This window comes from Oncorhynchus mykiss, chromosome 6, assembly GCF_057628025.1.
Source record: "Oncorhynchus mykiss isolate SJ-2025 chromosome 6, ASM5762802v1, whole genome shotgun sequence".
NCBI lineage: Eukaryota > Metazoa > Chordata > Actinopteri > Salmoniformes > Salmonidae > Oncorhynchus > Oncorhynchus mykiss.
The window spans coordinates 73,968,331-73,995,701 of NC_143027.1; the positions used below are offsets into that span (position 1 = coordinate 73,968,331).

The 27,371-nt window shown below is 42.6% G+C and overlaps 1 protein-coding gene across 5 annotated transcripts; it reads right to left on the reverse strand.

Moving 5' to 3' along the window:
• Positions 1 to 4,225: 4,225 nt before the first annotated feature.
• Positions 4,226 to 27,025, reverse strand: trim66 (tripartite motif containing 66). 5 transcript variants are annotated; one of them, XM_036980945.2, is made up of 20 exons: positions 26,697 to 27,014; positions 26,249 to 26,404; positions 17,651 to 17,767; positions 17,505 to 17,578; positions 16,502 to 16,715; positions 14,133 to 14,262; positions 13,722 to 13,838; positions 13,291 to 13,405; positions 12,721 to 12,867; positions 12,424 to 12,541; positions 11,451 to 12,271; positions 9,366 to 9,581; positions 8,571 to 8,718; positions 8,109 to 8,187; positions 7,851 to 8,019; positions 6,669 to 7,612; positions 6,283 to 6,415; positions 6,026 to 6,100; positions 5,773 to 5,925; positions 4,226 to 5,558 (listed from the first exon to the last, which is right to left on the reverse strand). In XM_036980945.2, the coding sequence occupies exons 4-20, from the start codon at positions 17,511 to 17,513 to the stop codon at positions 5,322 to 5,324; spliced, it is 3,825 nt and encodes a 1,274-aa protein (XP_036836840.2). In that variant the 5' UTR covers positions 17,514 to 17,578; positions 17,651 to 17,767; positions 26,249 to 26,404; positions 26,697 to 27,014; the 3' UTR covers positions 4,226 to 5,321. The 5 variants fall into 5 exon arrangements, with proteins under 5 accessions (XP_036836840.2, XP_090094966.1, XP_090094967.1 ...); XM_090238840.1 differs by lacking the exon at positions 26,249 to 26,404 and having other exon boundaries at positions 26,697 to 27,025; XM_090238841.1 differs by lacking the exon at positions 26,697 to 27,014 and having other exon boundaries at positions 25,975 to 26,256.
• Between the last annotated feature and the right edge of the window lie 346 nt (positions 27,026 to 27,371).

The following is a 27,371-nucleotide window of genomic DNA, read 5'->3' on the forward strand; positions in this document are numbered from 1 at the left end:
CCTTTTCCCCCCCAGTTCAAAAAGAACAAAGAAAGTCATTCAATTCTTCAAACTTCAATTTCATGGACTGCTTCACTAGTCAAAAAGTCCTTTCATTTATTTCTATTTTTTTTACACTGGCTGTTTTTCCCCATGTCTACCACTGTCTACCACTGTCTACCACTGTCTACCACTGTCTACCACTGTCTACCACTGTCTACCACTGTCATTGTTGACTAAAGTTCACAGGGGTGTCGCATAATTATCCTGTTATGTTTCATTTTACGTCTGTTACCTGAAAGGTCGCAGACCCCAGGAATAAAAGGCTTAAAATGTGCCCAGGACCAAAAAGGATGCAGCACATTGTTGCCTGATTGTTCCATGAGTAGAATCAAATCAATAAGCTTCACTGAGGGAAGCACAGCAGGGAGACAAGACTGAACACTGAACAGAAAAAAGACACATTGGACAAATTCAATGCAGACTACATCACATTATGACAATCAATGAAGCCAGCACTTTATGGTGTGAGAGGGACAATAAGCAGCTAGACTGCAAGATGTGATGCTGTGTTAAGCAACTACCTTTATCAGAGGAGGATCAGGTAGAATCAGGTAGAATACAAGACAGAACAAAACGGCTGGGGGAATGCCTATAATGGTGGATGGAGTAAAAACAGGTAACAACAATGCCCTTGTCACTTAGTAGGCCATGTTTTATATACTGTACCAGCTATTATCTAAGAGCTCTCATGAGATAACAACCAGAGAGTGGTACTCTTGAAAACACGCAAATGAAGACGACAGTCCCTCAACAACAGTATTTAGTGTATTATTTCTGTCTTTCAGATCCAGTCCCTAGACTGCAGTTTGGGCCCTACCATACCCTAATGGCTCTGGACTTGTGGAAGTGTATCAACCCACAGTCACTTTTAACCTACAGCCGGAAATCCCTCGTGTTGTCAGACAGACAATCGCTGTTCATACCATCTTCTCTCAAGAAACAGCCATGAACTGATCTCAAACAGCCACTTTGGACTAATACCCCGAATGCATCGGTCGAACTGTTGTTATTCAACAATAACATTTGACTTCACTACATACAAAACACTCACCACTGATTGACAATTTTCCTATTAAAATAAATCCATGCTCCCATATGTGTGTCTAATCAAAAACAGGCATCACACTACCAAATAAAGTAAGGAAGTAGTTCATAAGGATTGGAACTTTTATGAACTACACCATTCCCCTAAAGTTGAGTAGTAATCACATTATATTTACTAGCAGAAAAACGTGGAAAAAACACCACTAGTCCCGCAAAAATGTTATCCTTTATTGGTAATGTTAAGAAAGAAGTGGTGTGCTCTTGACATGAGACAGGGGCCAAGAGTAGAGCAACATTTCCAGAATAAAGAGAGGTTTAAACGCTGCAGGCAGATTGATTACATCATGTCTGTCTTCATGAGAACCTCCTGGGAGCAGCATCTCCCTCCAGCATTGTCAGGACAGCAGGCAGACAATCAGCGTCTTAATCCTGCAGGTATTGAGGGAATTCTCCCAGACAGCACTCTGATCTGATTGAAGACTCATCAGGATACTGTCTGTAGAGATGAACCAGAATGAGTCTATTGGAGTGAGAGTGTGCATCCCAAATGGCACCCAATTCCCTGTATAGTGCACTTCTCTTGACCATGGCTCGCATGGCTCTGGTCAAAAGTAGTACACTATGTAGGAAATAGGATGCCATTTGGAACGCATCTGTGGGGTGATGGGGCAGGATTCACTAGAATAATAAGATTTACTAAGAGCAAATGTGTGTTTCTCTCAGGAAGGAAAGATGATATCTTGGGATGGAACAAGTAACCCAGCTTGGTTCCTTTCATCAAAGGAGAACTGTAACCGCTTGGAGGGGCAAGGAATTCACTCTTGATCCAGTAAATCTTTTCACAGGAATATATGTGAGAGGTCTTTTGATACAAATTCATCTCTGCTGGTCTGCCTCTAGGTGCTAAAGTTGGCACGTTTTAAATGCTCCTCACTTCGTACCTAGTTTGCATTTTTCATTTGAATTTGGGGCTTAGGATTTCTTAACTTTTGAAAGACGCCTCTTTGGCCTAACTACATGGATTGACTGTCCAACAAAAAGTTATTTCATTGTACATGCAAATCCATTAAATCCATCATGCTTTTCCTTGATTAAAAAATTCAAACGTATGGTTAGAGAGAGTATGAAAGGAGCATAGATCGTATTCTTTAGTTAATACTTAATGATGGTGGTTAATATAATATGAGATTGTTTTGCCAAGACTACAGTGTGTTTTATCATCTTGTTTCTTCTTGTGACGTCCATGGCTCACAACTCTGCTAAAGTATTTTCCAGACTCTCCCACATGAAGATGATCCTATCATTATTAATAGGCTGCCATGATTGCAATGAGTTATGGTCAATGATGGAAATGTCTGAGCTGTCCAAAAGACCACTCCCCTCTCTGTGATGCGAAGACCCACCAGTCTGCTGCTAGCTAGCCCACAGTCAAGACAGCATCGCTTCTCACTGCTCACCACTCACAGAATCAGGCTCATTACAGTCCAGGGCCGGCACTAGATATAAGCGACATAAGCAACCGCTTAAGGCCCCACGACCGCTAGGGGACCCCCAATCCACATATTTTAAATAAAATATAAATAATTCTAGGAACTCAGTCGGGGTTTCAACTTACTGTTGAGAGTTAGAATAGTAGAAAACATTAGGTGCCATTTCAGAATTTGGTTGTGCATCAGCAGTTTTTCTCTTGTAATTTCAGGTTGGATAAAAGCAGAAGACTCATTTCCATCTTGCATGGACTAATTTAGTATATCTTATCATAATCATGGTCGAATTACCGACAGGGCACACATGGCACATGCCCAGGGGGCCTCAATTGATTTTGTTAGTCACTCTCACTCAGATATCATATTAACATGGTATAAGTCATGACAAAATGTGTAGAATTGCAGGAATTTAGCCTAAAAATAAAAAATAAAAAAATTCCACCCTATTTGAAAATGTGTAGAATTTCAGGAAATTTGTTGTAAAACCAACCATATTTTGCTTAGGACCCCCAAAAGGCTAGAGCTGGCCCTGCATCCACCACAAATACACCAGGCTGCTCTGTTATTCTTGTGCCTTTAGTGAAACATTTCAGTGTGGAATGCTTTAATGTCTGCATGATGTTTCAATCAAGACTTTCGAGGATAATTGAATTAGAGAATTGGTCGGGGCTAGCCGGTGGTTTTCAAAGGGAGCCAGGATTAATCATACATCATTCACTGCCCTCAACCATAAGCAACCAAAAGGACCCTGTGAATCACCTTTAATGGAAGATTACACTCAAAGTGAATGATTTGAAGGGTTCCAGGCAACACATAATGTGCTAACTCATTAAGAGAAAATCACTTTTAGGTAAGAAAAGTCTTGGACAAACAGAATCAGTGCTTTGAGGAAAGTTTGCATGGTAGGCTGACACAGCAACTTTTAAACACTTTTTTATCGCCATGAAATATTTAGTAAGGCATGTTATCTTTCTTGGATATGACAAGCTGCTGTAAATAAAGGAAGATGAAAGAAGTTGTGAAATAGCTTACATCAACATAAATGTGGTTATTTTAGGAGATTATTTTTCTTTCATGTCTTCATGTAAATTAAATATTTGAACAAACTCACAATCCTGAGAAGTCTTCTGCACTAATACCCACTGATGCTCTGGCAATGCATCCTGCATCTTGTCAAGTCCACAGCAACACCGCCCATATGGAGAAGAGGTGGGACACTGACTGACACTTGACTGTCGGTAACTAATCACAACCCCATTCTGTCAAATCCCCCAGAAACTCCAGAAATGACTCAGCATACCTTTAAGCTTATTACATATATTTTAGGTAGTAACTAGCAAGAAGACTATGTTGATACCAAACATGCCTTTGTCGGCTAAAGATAGACATTTATTATTTCCTTAACCCCATAAAATAACTTCAGACAAAATAGAAATGAGGAATCAAAAGGAATCGTAGAAGAATAGCAAGGACCGTTTCAAATAGAGCACTTTTCTTTTCAACTATTCTTTATTAAATGGGCATTTCTTGATACCAGCCAACTCTGAGAGGGTCTTTGTAGCGTTTAGGATTCAATATTAGAGATGGAAGCGTAGATATTCCATATTGAAAAGTCCAAATGAAATACTACCGAGAAAAAATACCTACAATCGTTTTAAGTCCGTTTGTTTATTCAAATTGCAAACTTAGCTTGATCCGACAGTTAATTTAAGCTATTATTTTGCAGCAACCTTTAAAAAAATACAGCCAGCTCTACCGTATTGCAGCAGCCACTTTACATAAATGAAAAACTAACATGTACATTCTACATAGAAACTACAGAAAGTTGAAATAACATAACATTCCTCTTAAGTCACTCTTAACTTCGCTAGGTCTTTCTACTTATTCACACTGGATCAAATACCTCCCACTCCCATTAAGCCTGAGAAATAATCATTACTAATACTGGCCTTATACTAATGAAGTATAATTTCATTACGATTTAATAAATGCAAATCTAAAGCATACGTGCCTTGCAATACTATTGTGGCAATTTCAACTAAAGGTATGTTCATTTTTATATTTATCTTAATCTTCTTTGAATACCCCCTTGGTTCAATATGAACTTAACCTTTTCCTTTGTGCTCAGTCATTGCTGCTGAAGAAAGGGCGCCCTCTGTCAGTCACTCAAATCATTGCAGTATAAAAAGGTAGGCGTACATAACGTTCTATACTGTACTTTAAGTGCATATAGGACAGAGATACATATATATAAATATAAAATGCAAGACAGAAATATTAACATTAATAGTCTGTATTTACTAATTGCCTGCAATCATTTAGCCACTAAAAACACTCAATATTAATATATAAAACAAGATAATGTGGAGTTTAACATTTATAAATATGTTTACCATTTATTAATACTGACCTTATAGGTCTTGCTGTATATATGATGGAGAATCTACATATATAGGTAGAATCTCCAAATATATCTGAAACAAAAAACAAATACCAGAAACGCAGTTTATAAAGGCATAATAAGTATAAAGATGTATGTCAGATTATAGTTATACAATAATATTTGACACAAATACCAGGCCAAATAACCTTTATAATGAAGAAGTACAATTCTCAAAATGTAAATATGTACATACAATCCCTTCATAAAAACTCAGCTTCCTCTCTTGGATGGAAACGTCCAGTGCAATATCATGTCATACTGTCCTTCAAAATAGCCAGTGATATGTTCTGCTCCACTGCCTACAACTAGAAGTTATGCTTCCTCCAGCTGAGAGAGTGCCTCCTCTTCCTCTTCCTGTGGCACTGCTCTCTCTTCTCTGGCCAAGGGAAGCCTCCCTCAGCTGCTCTGTACACCTCGTCATACTCATCGCTGTCGGAGTCATCCTCGGCTGCAGGGAAGGCCCTGTCTGGGAACACCTCCCTGAGTCTGGAGCTGAAAAACATCTCCAGGCTGCGACCTGCCTGGGCCACCTCTGAGTCCGGCTGGAGGACAGACAGAGAAACCAGAAATGAAACACAGCTCATCTCAGGTTTTACTACCGTGACCCGGATCAGTACCTACAATTGCATTGTGAGCCATTTAATAATGTAAATGATACAATAAAATATGCATTTGCAATATAGCACTGAAACAGTGGTCAATATATACAGTTTAACCTCTATCACTAAAATATTATTATTAATCTATATCACTTACATAATTGAACTTTGCACAGTTCCTGAACATGAGGGAGACATCAGCCACAAACTCCTCAGGTGAATAGTAGTGGTGAGTGCTCCTCTTGCTGAGTTTGGCCCTGATCACAGACAGATCCATGGGCCTTTTGATTATCTGGTAGTAGTGGCGAGCCTAGGTTTCAAAACACGTTTTATTAAACCAGATCACTGTGTTTTTGCAGAGTATTGTGAATACTAACATGCTGATTAATAATAAGATTGGGATCACTTACCAGTGGACTGACCGGCTCATGGAAGGGAGCACTTAGCATGTTGCTGCAGATCAACAGAGTCAACCTCTCACATTTCTACAGAGGGACGACAACATTGATTTCTTACGATAAATAACATTTACTGTAACTAGTAGGTGTGAAACCCCACTTACAGAAGACATTGGGCCCTCCTTGACACTACTGACAGGTCATTACCAGTAATATGTTGAGTCTAGTGTCAGTTGATTAAAATGTTCATAATGAAGAATAATACTTACTCTCTGGTCACAAGCAGAGAGCCCATGAGGCAATGGCTTTCCTGAACATTCTGTAGCCAGCCTCTGGTTCTCATAGTCATACTCCACCTCTGGCTGCTGGATATCTCTGCAGAAGGTACACACCCAGTCACCCCTGAAGTAGGAGAGGACACAGAGGCAGACATTGGTTATCCTCAACCACTGAGCAGTAGTGTAGACAAGACTGATGGATGAGAGAAGTGAGGTGTCATAAATGGCCCCCTATTCTCTGTATAGTGCTTTACTTTTGACCAGAGCCCTATGAGCCCAATGAGCCCTATGAGCCCTGGTCAAAAGTAATGCATTATATAGGGAATCGGATGCCATTTGGGACACAGTCTATGGCTTATGGTGATTAGATGACTTACGTGGGGAAGCTGAGGAGAGCTGGCACATGGCAAGACAGGTGGAATACTTTGGGACAGCGGTCACAGCACAGAAGGTCTCCTCCGATCAGACACACAGCACAGAAGTCTTCACTTTCCATCTCCATGGTCTCTGCCCCAGGCAGGGCCTGCTCGGCTCCTTCACAATGCATCTGTGGACCAGGGTCTGCAGGCAGAGCCCTCTGGGCTAGACGGGACTCCACTCCTGGGTCAGGACTGATAAAGGCTGGGTCAGGGACTGAGTCTGGCTCCGATTCCAGATCTGGTCCAGATTCTGCAGACCCTTGTGATTCAGGGGGTTGTGCACAGTCTGATTCCAGGTCTGAATCTAATCCCGGACGTGTTTCAGATGGAAAACGGGGGCCTGAACCAGGGTCAGGTTGGAGGTCTGATTCCATATCAGCCTCCGATTCCGCATCAGCATCCAGGTCTTCACCATTCTCTGATTCTAAACCATTCTCTGATTCTTCACTACCTTCTGATTCCACTCTAGGTTCTGATTCCACACTAGGTTCTGATTCCACACTAGGTTCTGATTCTGTAGCAGCCTCATCAGGAGATTCCTCATCAGCAACTGATTCCAGATCAGCCTCTGATGCAGACTCAGCTGGTGGATCAGACTCTTGCTGGGGATCTGATTCTGGTTGTGGGTCCGAGTCCAGTTCAGGGTCAGAAACAGTTTCTGAGATTGACCTGGGATCTGAGTCAGAGTCAAGGTCAGGTGCAGAGAAAGGTTTAGGTGGGGGTGATACAAGATCAGTGGCGGGTACTTGCAGTGTGAGCTCTTTGTGAGAACTGTGTCTTCCATGCTCAGGCCAATCATTAATTACTGGAGATGGGAGAGATTGATTGATAGTGTGTCTCTCTGAGTATTGTTTATCCAGAGACGGGCTGACCGTTGCGACCTTGGCTTCTTTTGATATTCCCTGTAGAGAAAGAACAGAGTTTGACATTTAGAACATGCCAGTAGTATTTTACCCTGATCTGAAACACAGTGCAATTTAGTTCAGACCTAGCCTCTTCTCTGATCTAATTGCTGCCGCTTATAAGAACCAGCTGGTGGTCAAAACTAGTTCAGACATAATGTTTATTGTGGTTATGAAAATCTGACATCATAGACTTTCTGGAAGAGAAGAGAGTTCACGATGTTTTAGTGGAGCCTACCTCAGTCACCTTGTCCTTCCTTCGTCCTTCTGTTGCAGTGTCTGGCAGAGGGTCACTCTGTCGCCGCCCCTGTGGTGGGATCCGAGACACCAGGATCTTCAGCCTTTCCAAACACACCACTGGAACCTTGGAACTGGAACTCCCAGGTTCCTTCTGAACCTCCCTGTCACTGATGTATGAAGAGGGAAGTGGTGAAGCAACATAACTGTAGCTTTTCCCCTTTTGACATGTTTTTAATGATGCTTTAATAGAACGTACCTGTTGTCTGGAGTCTTTCTTGGTATTCTGCATTTTCCTTTGACGTCATGCCCAGTCTCATCATATGCATAGACATAATCTGGTAAACAGGAGAAATAATGAATTGATGAATAATAATAATTGATGAATCCATTTAACTGATGTGAAAGCAGAATTTGGATATTAGTGATGATGATACTGTATACATCTCTCAGTGGTCATGTGTTCATATGAGAGCATGTTGTTACTACATATTCAGAACATATTTATCTACAGTTATATATATATATATATATAGAGAGAGAGAGAGAGAGAGAGAGAGAGAGATGTGATGTTTATTATTGCCATGGTGTACAATATTGCCAGCTAGATCTGAATTGCAGTGTACAGTGTATACATAAATAAATAAATCCTCTGAGAAATGTATATTGTATAATAATAAATGATAAATTTATAATATTTGGAAGTTAAGTGGCTCAGTACCAGGCTCTGTCTTGTAGATGGTCAAAGGCGATAGGCGTAGGTTGGGCTGGCCTCTGGAGGGAGGAGTGGCTAAGGATCTCTCCAAGGAGGCCACAGATCGTATCACTCCATCAGAAGACAGCCTCCTCCGCCTGAGATCCATGAAACCCTGATGAGGGGGGAATCAGTCATAATCAACATCAACTACTATATCAAGCACAGACACCAACCATATTTTACATTCAAAGTCTGTAAGAATAAGGAGGAGGGACACCTTAGTGTTAGCTTTAGGAACGTGTTTAGTAAGATAAACCAGATATCGTTACAAAACATTATGGGTATTGTACTATATCATGCTACAAAGTCAACTGCAGAGACAAAAACAAGACAAGGCTTTGCCGCGTAAACCTGGAATCTGATTGACCCAAAAAGTTAATTTTGTTGGAATGCAATTAAAAGAATACATCTGTCATCAGATAAATGTACCTTTAAACAGCAACACTAGCAACTTTGTCCAATTTGTTTGCAAATGTTTTTTTGGTCATGTCTTTTACCCTCTGCAAAGAATTTACATTGCCATGTGTGAAACAAGAACAAGGTTTTAAGTCTGAGAGCCAAACCTTTCTACCACATTCATATGTATCCCTTTAAAATCAAATCCAAAACTGCTGAGACTGCGCCTTAAAATAACTGACATATTGTAATAGATACAGTATTTGGAATATTGTTTTCTTTTACAATGTTCTTTTTTTTGTATAGAATTACATTAATTATAGGATCTCTATGGCTTCAGGTCTCTGTTTATTAATAGGTTACCTGGTCTGCCATGCGTCCCTGTTCCACGGCTGCTGTTGCTAGGCTGTGGGTGGCCCCCGGGGGCCTGTCTGTGGAAGGGCTGCTGGAGGGGCCTGCCAGTTCTGGTGGGATGCTCTGGGATCGACTCTTCCTCCCACACAGTGTGCTGGGCCTGCTGCTCTGAGCATCAACACTGAACCCATGGGTCGTCACAGACATCTCCAGTGAAGTGGATCTCTGTCAGGACACAGAAACACGAAGGCAGACCGCCTCAGCACACTCTACTGTTGCTGACTGAGCATCATACAACACAGGTGCATCTATTCATGTCATAGCAACAGAGAGACAGTGCGGTAGTGGGAGGTGTGTGGCGGAACAACCTTCAGTATCACATGCACGCACGAAGGACGCCACTCAGAATCCATTCTGTGAGCTCTGCCTGTCTGATTAAAAACAACGCAATCGCTGCAAAGCCCATTCATTTCAGCGAGAGATGACCCACACTACTGCTCACAACACCGTTATTCTACTGATAATGAAGGGCTTAGTTACAACACCAATTATCGTATGTAAATCCACCATCAGAAGTGCGTTAGCTAGGCTCCTTTGAATAAGCGGCATTAGCACATCACAGATTAGACTCTCTTTCTGTCTCTCCTCCATTGGTCTCCTCCTCTCATCATCATTTCACTAATGTGAGTTTTCCAAAAAGCCCCCAGCAACTGTGTCCCTGTGCTAATGCAGCCATACGCCTGACAAAGCTCGAGCACCAGCCTGTGTCTCAGTACCCCTCCTCTTCCTCTCACCCCTCCTCTTCCTCTCACCTCTCCTTCCCTCCCTTTTTTTCTCTGTCTTATTTCTCACAGCACGCCACACACCATGGAGATTTAGACCAGCTGACACAGAGCATGTGCTCATAATTACCACTCGGTTAAAACACTTACCTGATCCGCGCCCCGAGGAGAGGTGTGAAGGAGTCTAAATGTGGAGAAAAAAGCTATAATCCTCTTCTAGAGGAAGAGGGAGCGAGACAGAAGACAGGGATGTATCTGAGAGAAGTGTACTCAGAGCTGAAATCAACCTCCCAGCTCCCCCAATTCCCCAAGTGTCTCATTATTACCAGGTTAAGTACGTATGTGGCTGTGCCCAAGCGCTTTTTCTTCTCACTTTCACTCACTGTGTCTTGGCAAGGCGGAAATCATGTGCCTCTGTTGTTGTAATCATGCAGGAGGAACATTTTTGATCGGTGATCATTCGGTTGCTCAATCCCTGGTACCAAGGGTACTAATAATAAACAGTAGAATCTTTTTTTAGCTTTACTGCAACGCTGCACTTAAGTCTTTTTATATATTTCAGCATAGCTGGTGCTTTGATTGTGTTAGTGTGCCTCTTTCTTAAGCATAGTCCCTTCTTCAAATGGAAGCCAGTCAGGTTTCTGTAGCACCATCTGTTTTCAGGGCAGCTGTCAACCACTGTGATTGATAATTTGGCGTAAACAAAGTTATTGCCAGAATTTTTTTCAATATCCGCTGTATGTAGATATTGAGACAGGAAATACTGCTGTCAGCCTGGGTTTAAGACTTGCAATAATGCGAAGCTCCCTGCGGTACAATGTGCTTTGAGCTTCAATTATAACACCATGAAACCAATTTACTGTATCCAGCCTTCCCTCAACCCATTGGCTTTTTATTCTGCCATAATGCACAACCGAAGTGAAACAATGGCTGTACCTTGCACTATTCTCCTCAGGACAGGTGTGTGACCTGTGGTTTGTGTGTGCGTGTATGTGTGCTTGGCCAGAAGCGAGGCAGGGCTGAGGCATGTGTGCTACTGTTAGTCTGAGAGGTGTTTGTGAGCAAGACCGTGCGTTTTGACACCTCTCAGCTCAGTGTGTGGTGAGGTCTATAAGGCCATAGAGAATGAGGAGGGACAAGTGTGACAACTGTGGAGTCAACAGAGTGAAATAAAAATTAGGCTGTGGGACCTATATAACTCTCTGGTCAACAGACAATAATAGGGGAACTCCGACGTGGGCCAAAAGTGCACTATCGCTGAGCAAACATGGACAGCTTTACTAAGTTGATATGGTTGTTTTGGTCAACTCACCCTGCCATCTCTGCAGTCTCTGGATGGATGTGTAGTCCTGGCCTCCTGCTGCTCTTCCTCCTGCTGCTCCACTGTCAGTTCGGCCACTAGGGGAGACAGGAGCAGCTGCTGCTGCTGTTGCTGCTGCTGCTGCTCCTGCTGGATCCCATCTGTCAGCACCTCTCTGTCCACCCCTGTCTGTACATGTGTCTTCTCCCTGCTCCCCTCCTGGATCTGCTCTGTCAACACCTCTCTGTCCACAGCTGGCTGCCCAGGAGTCTGCTCTCTCTCTCTGCTGGCCTGCTGGCCCTGGCCTTCCCTGGCCCCATCTGTGGCTGGCTGTGCATGAGTTTCAGGAAGTGGCTGAATCTGAAGCTGGTAGAGGGCTGTGGCTGGGGGCTGAAGTCCAAGACCTCTACTGTTGGAGCTGGAGCTGAGCAAGCCTGGGTCAGCAGCCGCGAGATGCTCTTGCTGTTGGGGACACTGCATGGAGGAGGGCACCACAGCTGGTGGACCTGGAGGACTGTCAGGGCCCCAGCACCTGAGCAGCTGACTCTGGTGCAGGGCCAGGGAGGGAGAGCTGAGGGTGGACTGGGCACACCTGGCGGAGTAGGCGTTGGGTTCCCGCTGGGTCTTGTCCAGCTGCACAGCTGGCTGTGGGGGTATGCAGTGGAGGCAGCACATCTGGGGCTGACAGCAGGCCTGGAAGGCACAGCTCTGCTCCCGCCCTCCATGGCACACAGATGGCAGGGACAAGCAGGTGATAGGCTGGGGCCTCAGGATGCTGGGGAAGGCCACGCCCTCAGAGTAGGAGCGATTTCCCCCCTCGGCAGTGAGCTGACCTAGAACAACAGAGATACTTGTAGTTTAGGAATAAGGCCAGGTCTCCAGTAGGACGGCATTAAATGCAGCACTCAATAATTACATACAACCAGTTTACAACCAGTCACTGCAGCCAAGCTACTGCAGCCAAGTCCTTTAAGCCTTAGTTTACCCAAAGTTGAGATCTGCTTAGTCCAGTAGCTGGCATCCCAGTTGAACTTGATCTTCACAGGGAGCCAGGCGTCTGAGTGTAGTGGGGGTTCAAGCAGGCGCTGCATCTGGAGAGAAATCTAAACGAGGACAGGCGTAATGTAAAAGCCCAAATTACCTTTTTCCATAATCAACTCCAAAAAATATATATTTCTCTGTTTTTAAATGAGACTAGAAAATGGCCTTGCATTTTACAAGCGGCAAAAAAATGGCCTTGTGTTTGACCCGCAAGCCCACCCTTCTGTCCCTTCAGACTTACCAGCTCCCTGCTGAGGAGAAGTGGGTTCTTGAGGTGGTGGGCCGTTGCCCAGCTGATGAAGTTCTGCACGTGGTCCAGCTGGCTGCACATCTCTATCGCCCCCTGCAGCTGGTCCTCCAGACGCCGCTGGAAGTCCTCCGAGATCTTCTACACACACACACACACACACACACACACACACACACACACACACACACACACAAACACACACACACACACACACACACACACACACACACACACACACACACACACACACACACACACACACACACACAGAGGCAGACAGAAACATGCTCACGTGTAATTGCTGGCACGGAGAGAGTGAATTACAGATGGAAAGAGAGGGGCTAATCAATGGCTTGTTTTTCACCGGATGTCATTCCTAAGATCCCTGCTTTTTTGACAGATCATTATTGCCTCTCCATTGCGAGCGGTCAGAACTGATTAGATAATGTTGGGAGCGCTCCTGATTGGGAACATGTACATTCATGGTCAGCTAGACACTGGAAACAGATGAATGCCCCTGGAAACATTGAGACTGAGGGGAGAGAGAGAGAGAATCATTACCTCCAGTTGCTCTATTAATAGGTTGGCCCGTTTGTTCAGCTCATTCATCATAATCATCTTTGCCATTTTAATCTGGTTCTCAGCCTTCCTCTGCGTGACCTTTACACCGTGCAGCCTGAGAGGAACACAGAGAAAGTGACATTCTGATTACTGACAGAGAAACCAAAACAGTTGATGGATTGTGGTGTATACATGCTTTATTGCACTTGGATGCTTTACATATGTTAGATGGGCATTTCATTCAGAGTTGGAGAGTGTATTGTATATGATCTTTGAGAGGACATATACATGTCGTCAAAATTGCTCTGGTAAATTTGAGCCAGGTTTCTGAGACCACCAGCTGTTGGCTTTATACTTGCTTTATGAGATCAGCGTATACTTCTGATCATTCTACACATCTGTCAGTAATGTATTGTACAAGCGGAGCTTACCTGTCCTCTATCTGTTTGGCTGTGCTCTCCACTGCAGACCTCCTCTCCTCCACCTGAGCCATCAGGCTCTCAAACTGCCACTGTTGGTCCTGCAGGGCCTTTCCAATGTGCACCAGCCTGAGGACAAACAGATATCACAGTGGGTCAAATAATACAATAGAAACACCACTTAACCTCACCACTTTACACCCTTTCATTTCAAGCATCTCCTTGAGGGATAGTTACTGTATGACGTTAGGGACTTTTGGGACCACTAATGCACTGCAAAATCACAGGCAACAGGGCAATGTATCATATGGACTGAATTAGAATTAGGTAGGTTGAAGATATGCACCAGACACAACGCAGGAGGTTTTTAACCTGCTGTTAGCCCCTCACTGTAATGCCCTTGTGCCCTGTCTAAGGACTGACCTGTGGTTCTTGTGGGCGGACAGGTGACAGCTGCTGCAGCACATGAGGTCACAGGACTCGCAGAAGAGCTCCAAGGGCTCTTGTCTGTGAGAGTGGCACATGAGGAGGGGGCGGCCACACAAGCCAGGGCCTGCCGGGCAGAGGGGGGTAGGGGAGAGAGAAACATAGTGTTACCACAGAGAAGGACTAAACAAGCAATTCACACGTACAGCTAAAGGTATTGGGAGGAATTGGTGCTGTACATTTATTTGCTAAATGCACAAATATATATCATACAAACAAATGTTCAAGGACACATCATGTAAACAAAAGTGGCCTACTAAAGGGCAACTGCATAACATTCATGTCTGGCAGCACACAGTTTATGTACATCAATGTTTTATTCTATTTTCAAATCAATCTACAAGACAAACTACTATTTTGCTGAATGTTTCCTGTTGTGTTTTGTTTAATTTAGTTTCAAATGTTATCTGTAATCTCACTCTACTCTATTTTAGAGTTGGAAAATACGTTGAATCTGATATTGGCCTCAAGTTAACATGCATTACATGAGTCATTCAGTATCATCATCATTCCAAAACTAGTTTAGGCTGGGGAAATATGGCATCCTTTAAATCTAGTAAATATTTCTGGGCTTAAAGAATGGGTAGACAGATGGAAAATAGGGCAGAGAGAGAAGGTCTTTGATCGGAGAAATGAAAGACCAGTGCCAATCTATATTAATAACTTAGTTCGGTTGGCTTTTGAAGAATCAAACAAAACCTTCACACCGCAGGATGTAGACAGTAACAAATGCTGCTAGAGAACAAATGACTTTCATGTGTGCATGCATAAACGGCCATGTTTTTAAAAATAAATGCAGCATTAGTCATTTGATTTGCAATGTAATGAGAGTTCCTACTCTATGCAAATTATCTGTATAAATAGCTGGAAATGTGATTCTTATGCAGTATATATGAGACTTCCTGCCAAAAGTTATCACTTCCTCACACTAAAGTTGTATCCCAAATATCACCTGTTCCCTATAGGGCTCTGGCCAAAAGTAGTGCACTATGTAATAATAGGGTATAATTTGGAACGGAGTCCAAGCAATCACCAAGTGGCATTAGTTTATTTACTTCCAAACTGGACCCAAATTGACTGAAGCCTTTAACTGACTTTTGAGAACAATAACAACCAATTGTTGTATCCTGATTCTGGTGTTTATTTCTGGGTGATGTTCAGATGGCTATCCACTGTACACATTAAAGTTGGTCCTATGTCTATACTCTGGGGTGATGCAGAAGGTTTTCCCACAGTCACAAACACACACGCAGGCACAAACGTACACACACACAAACACACACACACACACACACACACACACGCACACACACACACAAACGCACACACCAGAAGGGGCAGGAAACAGATCACAACGTGATAGAGACCACAGTGTCACGATGAGTAAACACAGACCCCAACAATACACAGAACTGTTGCTACACACACACACACACACACACACACACACACACACACACACACACACACAGCTAAGCATGGCCCTAGTTAGTACAGTCAACTAAACACTGACTCAACAGATCGGTAAAGCGCTCAACTCAACCCTGTAACATAACAAGCACATCACTGCAAACTGCTGCACACAGGCCCACAGAGCCTGACTAAAGTCTCAGCTGAACATAGCTATCCGCTGAACACAACCCTACTGCACTCTGCTGGACACACCACTCCAATGAGCAGTGCCTTTTGCACAATGCTCTCCACAAGGCCTACTGTACACTGCATAGCACAGCCCCAGTGCTAAGAGCTGAGTGACCACATCCTGCCTGCAGAGCTACGCTTCCTCACCCGCAACACTTCAAACTGATGTTCTCACCAAAACACAAAAACAAAACACTGACACACTAAGACAGCAACACTTAGAGGTGGCAATAGAGGTGAGATGTGATCACAGAGTTACAGTATGACTTTGCCTTTTAGCATTCAAGAGTAGAGACCTAGAAACGTTTTCAGCATCCACAAAAAATATAACACTGTTGCTACAAAAATAGTATCATTCTCAGAGTTCACTCTCTGAATGTGGGCCACGTGATAAAAGGAATTGTAATACATAAGGGTCTGCAGGAACCATTACTGTACCACCAACCATTACAGGCTGCATGCATAATTCATCACAATCATTCCTACTGAGACATGATTAACAAACAGACATGGGAAAAGTTGAAACAAAGAAACACAAAGAGGTCTGATGACGACCCCGGGGAAACGAAGCCCATCTCCACCCAACCGGCCAGAGACACTCGGATGTGGAGACTGGAGAGGCAGTGAGGGATGGGAGAACCTGTCTGAGACAGAGAGATGCTTGCCTGGTTCGGGTGGAGGCAGGGAGCTGGGGGCCATCTGGTCCCTCTGGTGCAGGTCGACACATTGGGTAGAGGGCTTCTGGTGTTGGTGCAGGTCTGAGCACTGAGGGGTGGCTTTCTGGTGCTGGTGCATGTCTGTACACTGGTAGCACAGCCACTTGTTGCAGAATGTACACAGGCTCTGGGCTAGCCTGGGCTCTGGGCACTCTGCGCAACGCTGCCACAGACAAGAGAAGACCAGTCATATATTGACACACACCAAGCACGCACGCACACAAGCACACACACAAAACAACAAGGTCGTCTGATATAAAGATGGGGTGACATATGTCAAAAGTATTAGTGTTACCTCCCTCTGTACTTTGGGCTAAATCACACTCCTCAGAGCGGTTACTTGTGTCGATGCTCACACATTCTGAGCTATTCCCAGAGAATGTCAGATGCATTCGATCAAGTTCCTCAAAATGAAGCCATGTTGAGAGTCACAGACACAAGCTGCTCAACCAGCTGATTCATTTCCCTTTTAATGCAGCTTAAAGACAACTAGTAGCACAGAATGAAGTGCACATTCAAATCAAATGTACTGAAATCACATATCAAAATACAGCTGCAACAATATAACAAAACAGGTCATACTGAAGTCATGCCAATTCCACAGGTTTATCCTTTCTTCTTTTAGAACGTGTTGTGTACCTCTTCATCCTCATCACATTACAGTTAACAGTCAACACTATCCCCTCAGAGTTATTTGGAAAAATATTCATATTCACTTCGTTAGAAATACACTGAAGCACATCAAAGACTTGAGAGAGTCTGAATACCCTCGGGCTAAGACAGCAAATAATAAGTCCACGCATATACATTCATTCTATTTCTGCAATTGCCTCTACACACAGAGGCACAAACAATAGTAGAATAGAAAATCTGCTTGTGGGGAAAAAAGAGAGTTGAGGTAATCTGTGTCAGCCGTGTCATAGGAATGTTAATAGAACGTTGAACGCCTTACCTTCTCCATGTCAGCAGTGGGGTAATGTGTCCTCTAGTGAACGGTAGAGCTGGTACCCAGCAGAGCTGCTCTCGCTGTGGGAGGGAGAGGACAGCACAGTCTGACGCTCACACACAGCACAGCAGCACTCACACTGAAGCTTTTACCTGCGGCAGGAAGCAGCGTGCACCGAGAGGTGGCCCCAGAGAATACGGCTTACATGACAGCCTGCGTGCTGAGCTCTCCTCTCCTCTCCTCGCCTGGTTCATCTGTGTGTAGGACTCCTAACAGAACAGAAGGAGAGGAGTGTCAAATTCAAATCCATCCTCTCTATCACACAAAAAAAACATAATCCTTTTTCTTAAATAAGCCTGTGCATAATAATTGGGAATTAGGGAGATACGATAATTATTTTTTTTCTAGGACGAAATATCCCCGGAAGCCCTTCCCAAAATGGAAGGAGAGGCCGAATGACCTACAATGTTAGAGGAAATTGTAAGCACTGCAAACGGGAGTGGAGCAGCCTGGGATGGGATGGGCTGTGGTGGGCTGTGGTGGGCTGCTGGTGACCTCCTTCTACATCCCTGTATCAGCACAAGGAGGGGACAGGTCCCTCTGGAGCCACACATGCTCACGTAGCACACCATAACCGGGTCAGGCTCTGATGAGCACCAGACGGGAGTAGGAAACACTCCTGCTTTATCTTTATCACAGTATTGCAGAAGAGAAGAAATGGCACACTGCAAGGAAACAAAACTAACTTCATGGCTGGAAAGACAATCCATATACAGTACTGGAGAGGAGGATCATGTTGTAACTGTCTTAAAATGCATCAGCAAAAAGTGACACTATTAGAAGGGGGATATGACTCCTCCCATTGCTGTAATGTAGACAGAGTTGTGGCAAAGAGTAGTAAGACACCCACACTATGCGAAATCAAGATCAAAACACCATCATTGCTGCTGCTCTGAGTCTGCCTAACACCAACCCCTGCAGCCTGACCTACAAATCTGACAACTTTCTCATCCTCTGGTGCTTCACAGGGGAGCTAAAAACCATCCCATTCCCCATTGTGTGCTCAAAGACCCACTTTAAAACACAATTAGTCAAACCTAGCGGACCCCGCCTCTTGTTCACTCAGCTCTCCTGCTTTTTAAACCCCCCTCCTTCCCTTTCATACTCCCCATTTTGCTTTTAAACCAGAAAGGTGTTAGCACTATACCTCTCTGGGAGGGACAGCTCTCCTGCCCTGCTAAGTGATGTTGGTACTGGATAAAAGGCAGCCTGAAAGCATGACATCTCTAGAGATGTCACAATAATAGAAACTTCACTGGTGATGTCTCCCCTGAAAGCACACCTATGTAACATCCATTAACACTGAGGTGATGGGATCCAAGTGAATAACCACTCCAATGTCACTTCCCTGATCAGACAATTATCTACATAGTGACTGTAAATATTCATAACATCTCTGGCCAAACTCATCAACCATTCCCTGTACTGTACACTGTAATGGAAAACTGTAAATTATAAGGTCATTTTGGGTATTATCAATACTCTGAAACGTTTTACAGCAGCATGCTGTAAATTATGGTGCATTGTGGAAAATATTGTGGGCGGGGAAAGATCTGCTGTATTTCTAATGGTACTGTAATTCCACCCCACAGAAAACAGTACCATATCTTTGGAGCACCAAAAATCTTTTGACCACTAGTGGGTGAATGGTATTGTTGTTTCTGGCTCATTAACATACACTATATATACAAAAGTATGTGGACACCCCCTCAAATTAGTGGATTTGGCTATTTCAGCCACACCCTTTGCTGTGAGGTGTATAGAATTGAGCACACCGCCATGCAATCTCCATAGACAAACATTGGCAGTAGAATGGCCTTACTGAAGAGCTCAGTGACTTTAAACGTGGCACTGTCATAGGATGCCACCTTTCCAACAAGTCAGTTCGTCAAATTTCTGCCCTGTTAGAGCTGTCCCGGTCAACTGTAAGGGCTGTTTTTGTGAATTGGAAAGGTCTAGGAGCAACAATGGCACAGCCGCGAAGTGGTAGGCCACATAAGCTGACAGAACGGGACAGATGATGCTGAAGCGCGCAGCGCATAAAAATCATCTGTCCTCGGTTGCAACACTCACTACCGAGTTCCAAACTGCCTCTGGAAGCAATGTCAGCATAATAACTGTTTGTAGGGAGCTTCCTGAAATGGGTTTCCATGGACGAGCAGCCGCACACAAGCCTAAGATCACCATGCGCAATGCCGGCTGGAGTGGGGTAAAGATCGACGCCATTGGACTCTGGAGCAGTGGAAAGGCATTCTCTGAAGTGATGAATCACGCTTCACCATCTGGCAGTCCGGGTTTGGCGGATGCCAGGAGAACGCTACCTGCCTGAATGCATAGTGCCAAATGTAACGTTTGGTGGAGGAGGAATAATGGTCTGGGGCTGTTTTTCATGGTTCGGGCTAGGCCCCTTATTTCCAGTGAAAGGAAATCTTAACGCTACAGCATACAATGAGGTTCTAGACGATTCTTTGCTTCCAACTTTGTGGCAACAGTTTGGGAAGGCCCTTTCTTGTTTAAGCATGACAATGCCCCTGTGCACAAAAGGAGGTCCATACAGAAATGGTTTGTCTCGATCGGTGAGGAAAAACTTGACTATCGAACACCTTTGGGATGAATTGGAATGCCGAATGCGAGCCAGGCCTAATCACCCAACCTCACTAACGCTCTTGTGGCTGAATGGAAGCAAGACCACGCAGCAATTTTCCAACATCTAGTGTAAAGCCTGCCCAGAAGTGGGGAGGCAGTTATAGCAGAAAAGGGCGGACCAACTCCATGATTTTGGAATGAGATGTTCGACGAGCAGGTGTCCATATACTTCTGGTCATTTAGTGTATATATCAATGGAGGCTGATGAGGGGAGGACGGCTCCTGGAAACTCCCGGCACATGGAAAACATGTGTTTGATGTATTTGATACCATTCCACTTAATCCATGAGCCTGTCCTCCCCAATTAAGGCGCCACCAGCCTGCTGTGGTACAAGGTATATATACCGTTGAAGTCAGAAGTTTACATTCACTTAGGTTGGAGTCATTAAAACTCGTTTTTTAACCACTCCACAAATTTCTTGTTAACAAACTATAGTTTTGGCAAGTCGGTTAGGAAATCTACCTTGTGCATGACACAAGTAATTTTTCCAACAATTTACAGACAGATTATTTCACTTATAACTCACTGTATCACAATTCCAGTGGGTCAGAAGTTTACATACACTAAGTTGACTGTGCCTTTAAACAGCTTGGAAAATTCCAGAAAAGTATGTCATGGCTTTAGAAGCATCTGATAGGTTAATTGACATAATTTGAGTCAACCTGTGGATGTATTTCAAGGCCTACCTTCAAACTCAGTGCCTCTTTGCTTGACATCATGGGAAAATCCAAAGATATCATAAGAAATCAGACAAGACCTCAGAAAAAACATTGTAGACCTCCACAAGTCTAGATCATCCTTGGGAGCAATTTCCAAAAGTCTGAAGGTACCACATTCATCTGTACAAACAATAGTACGCAAGTTTAAACACCATGGGACCACGCAGCCATCATACTGCTCAGGAAGGAGACGCATTCTGTCTCCTAGAGATGAACGTACTTTGGTGCGAAAAGTGCAAATCAATCCCCGAACAGCAAAGGACCTTGTGAAGATTCTGGAGGAAACAAGTACAACAGTATCTATATCCACAGAAAAACGATTCCTATATCGACATTTCCTGAAAGGCTGCTCATCAAGGAAGAAGCCACTGCTCCAAAACCGCCATAAAAAAGCCAGACTACGGTTTGCAACTGCACATGGGGACAAAGATCATACTTTTTGGAGAAGTGTCCTCTGGTCTGATGAAACAAAAATAGAACTGTTTGGCCATAATGACCATCATTATGTTTGGAGGAAAAAGGGGGAGGCTTGCAAGCTGAAGAACACCATCCCAACCGTGAAGCACAGGGGTGGCAGCATCATGGTGTGGAAGTGCTTTGCTGCAGGAGGGACTGGTGCACATCACAAAATAGATGGCATCATGAGGGAAGAAAATGATGTGGATATATTGATGCAACATCTCAAGACATCAGTCAGGAAGTTAAAGCTTGCTCGCAAATGGGTCTTCCAAATGGACAATGACCCCAAGCATTCTTCCAAAGTTGTGGCAAAATGGCTTAAGGACAACAAAGTCAAGGTATTGGAGTGGCCTTCATAAAGCCCTGACCTCAATCCTATAGAAAATATGTGGGCAGAACTGAAAAGGCATGTGCGAGCAAGGAGGCCTACAAACCTGACTCAGTTACACCAGCTCTGTTAGGAGGAATGGGCCACAATTCGCCCAATTCATTGTTGGAAGTTTGTGGAAGGCTACCAGAAACATTTGACCCAAGATAAACAATTTAAAGGAAATGCTACCAAAAACTAATTGAGTGTATGTAAACTTCTGACCCACTGGGAATGTGATGAAAGAAATAAAGACTGAAATAAATAATTCTCTCTACTATTATTCTGGCATTTCACATTCTTAAAATAAAGTGGTGATCCTAACTGACCTAAGACAGAGCATTTTTACTAGGATTAAATGTCAGGAATTGTGAAAAACTGAGCTTAAATATATTTGCCTAAGGTGTATGTAAACTTCCAACTTCAACTGTAACTGTAGATAAACACCTTCTCATTATGTAGTAACAATAGGCTTTCATATGAACACTGAGAGATGAATACTGCATCATCATCACTGATATCAAAATGATGCATTCACATCAGTTAAATGGATTCATTAAATTATTATTGTTCGCCCTCTGTCCACATACTTTTGGTGATGTAGTGTATTTTGAGGCATGCCTTGTCATATGCTATATTGGTTGCACACATGAGTGAGAAGGGTACTAATTTAACTCCTTATAGTGCCCCATCAATTTGTATAGGGGACAGATCGGAGTGGCAGCAAGTCCAAAACCTTAAATGGTTGAGCATTTTGCCATGTCCTTTTGGTCTGTTTGGCCCTGTAGTCACTGCCAGTTTTGAAGTCTTTGTTAAGGCCTCTAGAAGTGTAAGTGATATAATACACAAAATATTCATGAATATACTGTAATGTGTAAACACTTTACCTAGCAGCCAACCTGTTTGCAATCTCTTGTAATTACTGTATAATACTGTGAAATACAAACCCCTCCCTCAATTAATTTCATTCATCCATTATTTTTCAATTACGGTAGCATTTACTTTTTTACAGTATTCTTTTTACGGTACATTTTACAGTATTGTACTGTGTGTCATTACACATTACTTGCTATGATTCTGTATATTACAGTATAATACTGTTATATGAAATACAGAACTTTACTTGCCACTGAGCTGCCTGTACGCTACTGTCAAATTCACAGCAACCCATTTAAAGTGTATTTAAGTCCATAACTCATTACATAGCCTACAGGAGAAAAATGTGTTCAATACTCTTCCTTGGAATCTGCCTTGTGGTACAGATGTATCCGTATTGAATTAATGATAATAGCATATAAAAAAATCATAAAAGATATGCATAATTTAAATCATTTGAGCACTCTCCTCACTGAAGGTACTCTTGTGGCCCTCTGTTCAAAATCAGGCATAGTGAATCCATGTACACAGTGAAACAGTGCCTTCAGAGAGAATTCATACCGCTTGACTTATTTCACATTTTGTTGTGTTACTGTCTGAATTCAAAATGGATTAAATTGATTTGTTTCTCTCATCCATCTACATACAATACCCCATAATGACAAAGTGAAAACATGTTTTTAGAATTTTTTGCAAATGTATTGAAAATGAAATACATAAATATCTAATTAACATAAGTATTCACACCCCTGAGTCAATACTTTGTAGAAGCACATTTCGCAGTGATTACAGCTGTGAGGCGTTCTGGGTAAGTCTCTAAGAGTTTTCCACAACTGGATTGGCCAATATTTTCCCATTACTCTTTTAAAAAGTATTTAAGCTCTGTCAAACTGGTTGTTGATCATTGCCAGACAACCATTTTCAGGTGTTGCCAAAGACTTTCAAGTAGATTTCAGTCAAAACTGTAACTTGGCCACTTAAGAACATTCACTGTCTTCTTGGTAAGCAACTCCAGTGTAGCCTTGTGTTTTAGGTTATTATCCTGCTGAAAGGTGAATTAATCTCCCAGTGTCTGGTGTAAAGCAGACTGAACCAGGTTTTCCTCTAGGATTCTGCCTTTTGGTCTATTTCTTTTGTATCCCCAGTCCTTAACAATTACAAGCATACCCGTAACGTTATGCAGCCATCACTATGCTTGAAATATGGACAGTGGTACTCAGTAATGTGTTGTATTGGATTTGCCCCAAACATAACATTTTGTAGTTACTCCACAATACTAACCTAAATTACAGAGTGAAATGAAGGAAGCCTTTACAGAATAATAATATTCAAAAACATGCATCCTGTTTGCAACAAGGCAATACAGTAATACTGCAAAACATTTGGGAATGCAATTAACTTTATGTCCTGAATCAATGTTGTTGATCCATCCTCAGTTTTCTCTTATCGTAGCCATTAAACTCTGTAACTGTTTTAAAGTCACCATTGACTTCATGGTGAAATCCCTGAGCGGTTTCCTTCCTCTCCAGCAACTGAGTTATTAAGGACGCCTGTATTATTGTAGTGACTAAGTGTGTTGATACACCATCCAAAGTGTAATTAATATCTTCACCATGCTCAAAGGGCTATTTAATGTCTGTTTAGTTTTAATACCCATCTACCAATAGGTGCCCTTCTATGCGAGGCATTGAAAAACCTCGCTGGTCTTTGTGGTTGAATCTGTGTTTGAAAGTCACTGCTCGACTGAAGGACCTTACAGATAATTGTATGTGTGGGGTACAGAGATGAAGAAGTCATTAAGAAATCATACAACTTATTATGTGACTTATTAAACACATTTTTTCTCCTGAACTTCTTTAGGTTTGCCATAACAAAGGGGTTGAATACTTATTGACTCAATGCATTTCATATTTTTATTTTTTATTAATTTGTAAAAATTTCTAAAACCATAATTCCACTTTCACATTATAGGGTATTATGTGTAGGCTACTGACAAACAAATCTAAATGTAATCAATTTTCAATTCAGGCTGTAACACAAAACAATTAGGAAAAAAGTCAAGGAGTGTAAACACTTTCTGAAGGCACGGTATGTATCTGAATGTGTTTAGGCTACTTTTCTTTACCCCTAATCCTGATGCACCATCCATGTATTGGGTCTTTTCTATTGAGTGATGATGAGTGCTGAGGGGGCTCTCTGAGAGCTGCTATGTGTTTCCTGAAGAGAAGGAATGTGAGCACCACTCCCTGGCTGTCTGTCAATAACAGCTTTATAGCAGTGCAACACCTCCCTGTGTTTCACTAACACCTCCCTGGAATTATTATTATTTTTGTTTTATTTAACCTTTATTTAACTAGGCAAGTCTTTATTTAACTAGGCAAGTAAATAAGAACAAATTCTTATTTACAATGACGGCCTACTTTTAAAGCCTCCGCCAGTCGAAACTCTCCCCTAACCCGGACAGCGCTGGGCCAATTGTGCGCCGCCCTATGGGACACCCGATCACGGCCGGTTGTAATACAGCCCGAGATCGAACGCGGGTCTGTTGTGGTGCCTCTTGCACTGCGATGCAGTACCTTAGACCTCTGTGCCATTCGGGAGGCACTGTATGCTCGGGGGACTACACACTTCCCAGCTTGTTCATGTTTCTGATGGCAATAAGAGCTATAATATGTGGATTTGCAGGTATGAATTGCAAGGCATTTCTCTTTTTATGAAATTGTATAATTATCTTTTAAACCTCCCAATATGGAATCAATGTGTAGGGAAATTATTGTATTATTGCTCTATTTTATACAGATCGGCCACACTGACACTTAACAGAGGTCAATGTCACTCACTGATAACCTGTCATTGTCATCATGTATATCAATTGTGTACTGAGCCTGATCAATGAATGCAAACGTGGCTGCTGTTGTTTTAGCCATAAAATATCAAGTTGTTAAAAGTAAAACAAGTTATGATACATGGCTGGGCTATCATCACAGTAGGATATGTGCAAATATCTGATTTTCATCATGATAGACAAGGAGCAGGTGAATCAATGACTTTAAAATTAGACAGATAGATTGTGTAACATAATCTAGTCTAATTATACTGACGCATTCCCTGTCGTAATCAAAATATAATGGTAACCTAACTGGTATCGATTTGTTGTTTATATGACATTGCTGAAATCTTGGCTCACATACAGTATCGGAGGATGCGCATAATTTGAGCTACTCAATAGTCAACAGAGCCGCACCTAAATCCATTTGATTATTTACGCATGTATTTAAGCTGTCCAAAAGATCATGCATTACAATATCGTTTTTAAGATACAAAACACAATAGTTGCTCATAACATACCTCAAACGCAATAACTTTCGCTTTGGCAGTGCGTCCACAAGGTTCAGTCAGACAATATCAACTACCGTTATGTGATGACAATTGCTTTCAGTGTCAGTGCGCACGTAGTGTACTAGGACGGGCTACATTATTATTATGACCATGTTTACGAATTTGAATTGGACTGTAGGCTACTGGTATATTCACTGCGATACAGAATATGCTCACCTAAGCCTACCCTACGATAGTGAAGGGCTGTCACAAGTCAAGTATGACCAAAGCTTGTGTTTTTTACCTTAACCTGATCATCACCGTATACGGCAGGCTATCCCCTCTCGATCCATTGGATGTCGCTCGTTTGTCCAGCTCAAATATTTTGGAGTTACAAAATCTCGTGTTTGATCGTGAGATTTACACGCGTTTATTTCTTCGGGAAAACGGTACTTCCAAACTGAAATCAAATGAACACATTTGATCTTCGGTGAATCTTATTGTCATAATGCATTTTTGAAAAAATATCTTCCCAAACACATACATTTCACATTCATTTTATTACGGTACCATTATGACTGGCCTATTTCTCCTATCTATTCAAGCTTAAAATATGCTGTCGATATGTTTAATGTTCCACCGTAAAAGCCAGTCGCATGCCTGGTAACTCAGTGCAAGTATAATACCATGACAGGACAGTATCACGATAGGACAGTACAGGTAAGCTATTGTTTTAATAATATTTAACTTACCCAACCCGTTATTCATCCTAGCCCACCAAAAACACCGAAACTAGAAGTCATCGGGCACGTCAACCACGGGCATGGGCGTATGGTGAGGGATACCCTTATTTTGGTCTAATGTATAACTGCATCCCAATCGTTTGTTCTGGTATTTTTCAGATGACCGTCTTTGCTCTGCCATCCCACAGCTCAACACAGAACATCTGACAGATTATATGCACCATCACAGATCCAATGGTGATGCAATACCTTTTAATGCAGAAGCCAATGAAAGTATGTCTAAACTTCCCCCGTTCTTGTCTGCCTGTTAGTGTATCACACTAACCCAGATTGATTTTAATAACCACTGGTTTAGATAGTGTATAGTGCATTCGGAAAGTATTCAGACCCCTTGACGTTTTCCACATTTTGTTACATTACAGCCTATTCTAAAATGAATTAAATTGTTTTTTTTCCCTGATCAATATTCACACAATACCACATAATGACAAAGCAAAACAGTTTTTGGAAATTTTTGCAAATGTATTAAAGATTTTTAAAAGTATTCAGACCCTTTACTCAGTACTTTGTTGAAGCACCTTTGGCAGCGATTACAGCCTCCTTGGGTTTGACTCTACAAAAATACAGTTGTGCTCTGTTAGGTTGGATGGGCTGCACAGCTATTTTCATGTCTCTCCAGAGGTG